The 7,704-nt window shown below is 34.4% G+C and overlaps 1 protein-coding gene across 1 annotated transcript in view; it reads right to left on the bottom strand.

The window, feature by feature from the left end:
* The window catches only part of Np (serine protease notopleural), a gene marked incomplete at its 3' end in the record, with an annotated part of 20,250 nt that extends 12,647 nt beyond the window's left edge, over positions 1–7,603 (bottom strand). The window contains exons 1-2 of the mRNA XM_018517485.1: positions 7,062–7,603; positions 234–342 (exon numbers count right to left, since the gene is read on the bottom strand). Coding sequence (XP_018372987.1) covers positions 234–342 — 109 coding nt within the window. The remainder of the gene's footprint in view (positions 1–233; positions 343–7,061) is intronic.
* Between the last annotated feature and the right edge of the window lie 101 nt (positions 7,604–7,704).

Here is a 7,704-nt window from a genome sequence, read left to right as displayed (position 1 = left end):
TTAATTCGGTTACGTTCACGATTATATCTAATTAAAGTTAGTTATAATCAGAGGTCGATATGCCAAAGGCACCACGCAATTTCCGTAAGACGACGTAACGGCATTTTAATTGAATTACGATCATTAAACACCGTGTATTACTGCAGAGAAACTCTCCAAACTGCGTCGATGCTATCTAGAAGAAAACTATTGATACTCTTCCCGCGAATAATAGAGCGAACTAAAGTACTTACTTCCCGGTTGAAATTGAGGAACGTAGATCGGGCTGGCGATAACAATAGTATAGATCAACACATTGCCGATGATAACAGTGGACCAGGTTTGTTTCCGCCGGTTACACATCTGAAATATAGAAAACCGGAAGAAATTAGGTTGACTTTCTAGAAAAGCTAATCTTTTTCTTCTGAGATTCTTATTTTGAAATTCGATCGTTGTTCAGTAGATTGCGGATGACGAGAATCAATACTTATGAAATATAATTTTGTATAATAAAATAAGAAGTAAAAAATAAGTAAAAAATTTTAAATTATGAGTTGAAAAGTTTATTACGTTTTTGTCAGACAATGTCCTCCCGACGACTGTTTTCCCTCATTTTCCTACACTGTTAAATTTATAGTGTCAAATTTAATTTAATATCGCCGGCACTGCTCCTACTTAATCATATCATTATTTTATACTAAAACAATGGTTATATTTGACACTATATAGTTAGGTTAAATTTGACACTATAGATTTAACAGTTTAAATCAGTGTTGTGCAGGGTATTCACTGTCATGACTCTCCCGTTATCTTTCTCGAAATAATCCCGTTACCTTTCGCGAAATAATCAAACACAATATTCGAAGAAATATTTTGGCAAGATCGTAGGCAGTGAAGATTTTTGCACTAACCGAACCGTATATCTCATGTATGTCTTGTCTGCTTTCTTATGTGTATACAAAATAAGAATATGTATATGTATGCTCTGTGTACTACCTGGGTGCGCACCACAGGCAAATGTACGAGAGTTTATCGGACAACGGCGAAAGACGTTATAAACCAAAATATATTCGGAAAATAATGATAAATGTCTTTCACATAGGGATAGAATGGACTAAACTGAGAAGAAAAGTCCTGTATTATTTTACAATTTTAGCAATTAATATCTTATTAACTAAATCTATTGCTAAAATCATAAAATGGTAGAGAATTTTTCTTCTTAATTTAGTTCTACCCCTATGCGAAAGATTTGTCATTATTTTCCAAACACCCTGTATATATGTATGTATGTATACATACATATATGTATATGTATGTGTGTTTCTCGAAGCGAAGAGTGATTCCGCAAATATATACAGTGAGTATAAAAAGTATTCGTGCAAAAAATACATTTTAAAGAAATCTTATTTTCAAGAAAAGTGAACATTTAGTAATTAGTAATTAGTAATTTATTAATAACGAATAGAATATACTAATTATAATTGTAATTACAATTAGTTCCAATGGTTACATTACAAAGTGTTAAATTATTATTCAAGTTAAAAGAAACACGAATACTTTTGTACAATTAAATAATATAATTCTTCATATTAAAATAATATTTGATTTATATATACTTTTTTGTTTTTAATAATTCTAAGAAACATACTATCTATTTTTGTATTTATAATTATATTTTAATTAACGTTTATTTTTTAACAAATAACGATTTTTTACAAAAATCTCCTGTGCGCATACTTTTTGCACATTTTATAATTTGTACGGGTAGAGGCACTGTTCTCGCCACATTATTATCGTTATTTGTATTTCCTCGGTGCTTTTTCGATTATTACTCTTTCGCAAAATAGTAAGAAAAACAAAGTTTTTCAAGATTCCAATTCCTTGTCTCAATGATCTGATCTTAATCTTTCACGAACGTAATTAATAATTCACTCCAAAATTTGCAAAATAGATCCGTTTACGGGTAATTAATTTAGACAATGTCGACTGTGACATTCGCGGCGTGACGATTAATCTGGGAAGATTCGCACGAAGAACAGACGGAGTGAAGAAGAGAAGACTCTCTGTCTGGATGTAATTACATGATGTAATAGCATTTAATTACAGCGAAACGTCAGTATGCTCGCGTGTCTACGCTTTAACTTCTTAACGGCGGCGCGATTCGTAGACGACTCGTTTCAATTTGGCCGGATGCTGCTTAGTCGAGCCACTTTCGACCAGCGCGTCATTTACATCTCTTATAATTACGGTGATAATTTCAGTACGTATTAATGCCCTCGACGTCAGAATGCTATTAAAACACTTGACAGATAATCGTCTCGTTACCCCGAAGGGTGTAGCTCATTTATCTTTCACGACAAAAAGAACAAATAAATGGTAACACAAATGGTTCGACTACACGTCGTAGGCACCAAGCCAAGTATAATATGCTTCTATGATGCAGAACTAAACACGAACGTTATATATCATTAATTGTGATTATTTGATGATTAAACACGATTTTTTTTGTAACGGCATATTCACATTCTGTTGCTATCTCCAAAGTTGTAAAAACTGTTAACAAATAAATGATAAGGCAGAACCGATTGCTCATCGTGCATGAAATTATATTCTGGATCAATAATTCAGGTCTCTCTCTCTCTCTCTCTCTCGTATTTTTATTTATCTGTATAACACATTTGAAATTTGACTAAGTATATATATGTCTACTATATGACCCTTTGAAAACTGAGAATTAAATTACAGACACAGATTATTGTTTCACAGAGCATAATGTAATTTACTTTTTATCCTTTTTGTAATTAGACACACGGACAGAATTGTCTCTTAAAATTTACTCTGAATATATGATGGTTGTGATTCAATATACAATATTTTAAAGATTTTTACTATGCACTTTAATAAAATTAATCAAACTTATTATATATTTTATTGTTGTTTTATTAATGAATGAGAGATATTTACATAAAATTTTTCGAAATACAATGTTGTCTTAGGACTTTATTGTTTTAGAACAAACCATATTTTTAAGGTAAATTCTAAGAAAAAATTCTCTCTCTGTGTGCAGGATTTGTTGAAAATCCTAGTAGAGAAAAAGAAATTTAGCGGAATATATAACTTATTGTGAGCTGCACGATGTTTAATAATTTTAAAGTTACACGAGCTAGTAATCGTATTTTATACAATTTGAGCTTGACGAAAGACGGCCCCGATTCGGTCAACGACCGCTTCACAAAAAAAGGTTCACTTCATAGATACATTCGATAAGTGTGTCATCGATAAGAATGAAGAAGCAGAGGAAGAAGAAATTTTATAATTTATCGGGAAAAATATTCTTCTTCAGTTGATTTTCGTTTCTGGATCACAAAATCGATATTGAGTTTTCGTTTTCAATCTCTAAATTCCTAGAATTTTACATCTTTTTCTTTTTAGCCGTTATCTTAAGATATTAATTATTTGGTCACCGTTGATATGACAATTATTCGATAAACTTAGCCGTGCAATTCACGCGAATCGGGTTACAGTTATTCAAAGGCAGGAATTTGGATGTAACGTTATACTTTGCCGATGACGTAATAGCGAGCGGTAATCATCTGTTGGTGAACAAGTCAATTTAATGTTTTATTTAGCAAAACATACTAATAATTTAACGATTTATTTAATAAAACTTATTAACTGTTCTCTCTGTAATTAGTTAATGTTTTCACTAAGTAATTAGTTGAGGTTAAATTTAATTAATTTTGAATTAATTAAATTAAATTAAAATGTATTGACTTTTTAACTTGATTATTTAACTTTTAACTAATTAATTAGTTATTACACAATCTTCTCTTTTGTTATAAATAATAAAAACGCTTTTTCTTTTCGCTTATAAAGTCTGAGCACACGATGTCCGTGCTAATTGACTAGAACGAAGCATACATAATTCGACAAAGTGTTGGGCGAGTTTCAATTGATTCCTTGAATATGCTTGATTGTTAAATACGTTAAACTCTCTCCTTGTAAGTTAAATCATTCATGAATACCATTTATACGCTTTATACGCAAATTTTTTACTCGAAAACCACAATATACATGCATGTAATTTTGTTTTACAGAATGAACGGTCGGTTATTTAAAAATTAAGTTTAATTAATTTTTTATGATTTTTATTATTTTATATTAATAACACATATTGTAAAGTAATAATATTATTATTGCTTATTCTTTTGATTTCCATTCTTACTTTTACCAATTCTTACGTTTTTAAGACGCACTTTGCTACACGAATCTTAAGTATTCTTTTCTCGTATTAACGTGTTAATTGCTCTTTTAGACATTTATGGAATTGATGCTCTCCTTCGCGTGACAAAAAATTGCACATCCGCCGACAATAGCGTGTCTTAATTGGCAGAGGAAAGCGACGAGAACGCACGTGCGTGGCGTATACGCGAGCAGAAAAAGCTTTTGTCGTAACGTAGCACTCGCGCAGTAACGGTACCTGCCACTTTCATTTGTACTCACGTATCTAATGCGATGCGCACATGTGGGTTGGCGCCGAGATACACTGTACGCTCAAATAAAACCGTAAGTCTTAATCCTAAGCGTTGCGAGCTGTGCTCCGCATTAAATAATTTCTTTTCAATGATATATAATATAGTTACGAGCGCATCAAATGTGGCAGCGCAAAACCAGAAAGTTCAAACGCTGCCAGTATCCTTTAGCTACTATCCGTGAAAATTATTCAAGAACATTACGAAATCATTTGAAATGCTCATAAGCCCGCTATCTTAATCGAGATTTCACGAGGGATCGCGCGCGATTTAAAAAACTGTTATTTTTCTATTTAATCTCAAAATCGCTTCACGTATTGATTTTTAACTCTTTCGAACACATTGACGATGGGTTTATTGAACCAATTCAATTATAAATCTCTTTGTCAAAAGTGACAAACAATTCAATTTTCTTACATCTCAAAATTTGAATTATTTTTATTAAAATACACTTAGTATTTTGTGTCATTTTGATTCTTTGAAGTTATTTAGTGCCTTTTAATTTACACACAGTTAAACATTAATATTTAAATTAAGTGGATCTTACAGATGCAATGTCAGTACTTGTATTGGGAAAAGAGTCTGGTTGCATTAAGTGGAACTCTAGTGGAAAATGGACAAATCACAATTTCTAATGAATTAAATCTGTTATAATTTTAGGCTACATTCAAAAACGTCCTGTTCAAAGAAAATTTTACTCGAAATAAATAGTACACGTAAAGTATATTATATTACGTCGAGTATTTTTCTCGGAGAGGACGTTTTTGAATGTAGTCTTAGCAGAAATAAGTAGATATTCTATCATGATAAATTTTAATTTACATGATCGGAATTTAAGCAATGGGAGACAACAGCGATAACAATAGAAATAGCGATAACAATAGTGATAGCGATAGGAACAGAAGAATCCAACATACGGAAATGCATATGCTAATGCACAATATTAGGAACATGGAATAAGGCAATAGCGATAAATTTCCGACGAGTTGGAATTCTGTGCCTATTGCCTTATAGTCTACCAATCAGCGTTCAGATTTTTTATTCTGTTATATGTGCTATAACTTCGAAGCAGATGGAAGAATATACTACAGTCTATATACGAGATCAGATTGGTTGGTATTTTTATTTCTTTCCAGCATTGTGCAACGGGAGACGACAATTATATATCGCTGATTTCTATAACATTTCTATCACTATTCTTACAGCTGTTGCCTCGCATTGTGTTTAGGGCTTTTCTGGTTCATTCATTTTCAATCAGAAATTTTTCTCATGTGTATGTTATAGATTTTAGCATTAGCTCTAGAGAGTTAATGTATTTGTTACAAATATTTCGAGAAAAGCAACGCATGTTATATATCAACGTTAATTTATATCGTTTCAAAGAAGCATTTAATAACTATCTCGAAATAAACAGATTCGAGGAATACTAGAATTTTCTCGGGGTAAACTCTCATAAATTATGCATGAAGCTGCGTAAAATCGGGACATTAGTTTACACACATACGCTCGTCTGGCCACGTACGAATGAAATTCAGTTGAAATGAGCTAATATACCGCTATCCTAAGGAACATGCGGCTAACTTCGACAACGGATTTGCAATATGTCCCGCTCGTCGATACATGCCACAACCGTATACACACATAAACCCCTGGATTGATTATTCGCAATAAACCGTGTTCATCAAGCGGATAATATTGGTATGTGCAGCCACCGTAATCCGTTGTTCATATGTTTTGCTTGGCTTAAGCTTAACCAAGTGTGGTTTTCGCGTCTCTCTACTTCCGTCTTTCTTTTATTTGCTCTTAAATTTTAAAGGAGATATTATTTATAAAATCAACTCATCTCTATCTCCAATTATTGAAACTTTGATTTTTTATAAAATTTATCTTAGAACGAGTAAATATTTATGTAAAAAAAAATAAATATCTAAATAGAAAGTAATAAATACAAAAGTATAAATATATAAATAAAAGAGTAAGCAATTACATCTGTCCGTAAATATTGTTATATATATTTAATAACTATCCGTTGTCATTCGTTTCGTCTATATTCTATAAGTTCATTAATCGATTCGGAGTCGTGTTTCTACTTCGGAAAGGTTAATGATATTAATAACTTTTTAAGCCAGAGTCTATTAAATGTTACGAAATGTCATAAAAATGTCATAAAGATGATTCTTTGTTGGGAAGAATTTAATGTCGTTGATCTATCAATGTTACCGACCAATCATCCGGCCGCAGAAACTATAAAAAGGATTAATCGCGCCGATGCCGACTTGGAGGATCAAGGACGAAAGACCGCAGAGGAAATCATCTGTTCGTCCAAGTTCAGTACCCACCATGACTAGGAATCCTGCAGCAGCACAGGAATCATCAATCGCGCGATCAAATCGTTTAATTATCGTGAATTATCTCTGAAAGTGCATTGCCCTCTTACAAAAAACGATATCATCGACTGTCGACTGTTGTAATCTTAACGAAGGTCACTCGCGCAAGAAAGTATGACGCTTCTTCATATCTCGGAACCTTGAGACAGAGTCGTAAGCATACCTTGACTGACACCGCTCGACAGATCGCTGTTGTTGCTTCTGCTTTTGCTTGTGACGTTATTGCAAAACTCCTTCAAGTTGTCAAACTGTACGGCGATGCATTATCTCCTCTTGATGATATGATGGTCGAATTGAGTTCTCGGCACGTTCCACGAGATCACCTGGATCACCTGACGTCAGTCAGACGCAAATCTCGCACCCTCGATCGCAAATCCCCGGTGAACAGCTGCGGCCACGTGGTCGAAGCCTATCGAGTGGTGTCTCCCACGTCCGGCGCCTCCCCGTTTCATCTGTGACCCTGTGACCTTCACGGGCTTTGGAGAACGCCCTTCAACCGATCTCCGGACATCCGCTCGGTAAACACGAGATATCATACGTCGCGTGCGACAGTCAGATTCACGACAGGGATCCGTGGATGGGAGGAAGATACCTCTCAGAGTTGGCAGCCGCCGGCTCGACCTGCTCGCCACGACTGGCACCTATCGAACTGGTTTTGCTCGGTTCGCGACTTCTGGATCAGCCTGATCCTGGTGTTCGCTTGTGGGCTCGCTCCCCCTGCACGAAGAATTGGCAGGCCACGACGACACGCATCGGCCGAGCGCGCGCGCTTGTTCGTGTCCTCGTGAGAGAGAGAGAAGTTAGCC

The sequence above is a fragment of the Trachymyrmex cornetzi genome, unplaced genomic scaffold (genome assembly GCF_001594075.2).
Source record: "Trachymyrmex cornetzi isolate Tcor2-1 unplaced genomic scaffold, Tcor1.1 scaffold69, whole genome shotgun sequence".
NCBI lineage: Eukaryota > Metazoa > Arthropoda > Insecta > Hymenoptera > Formicidae > Trachymyrmex > Trachymyrmex cornetzi.
Note: the sequence above shows the minus strand (reverse complement) of the source record. Positions and strands in the feature narration are given on the sequence as shown.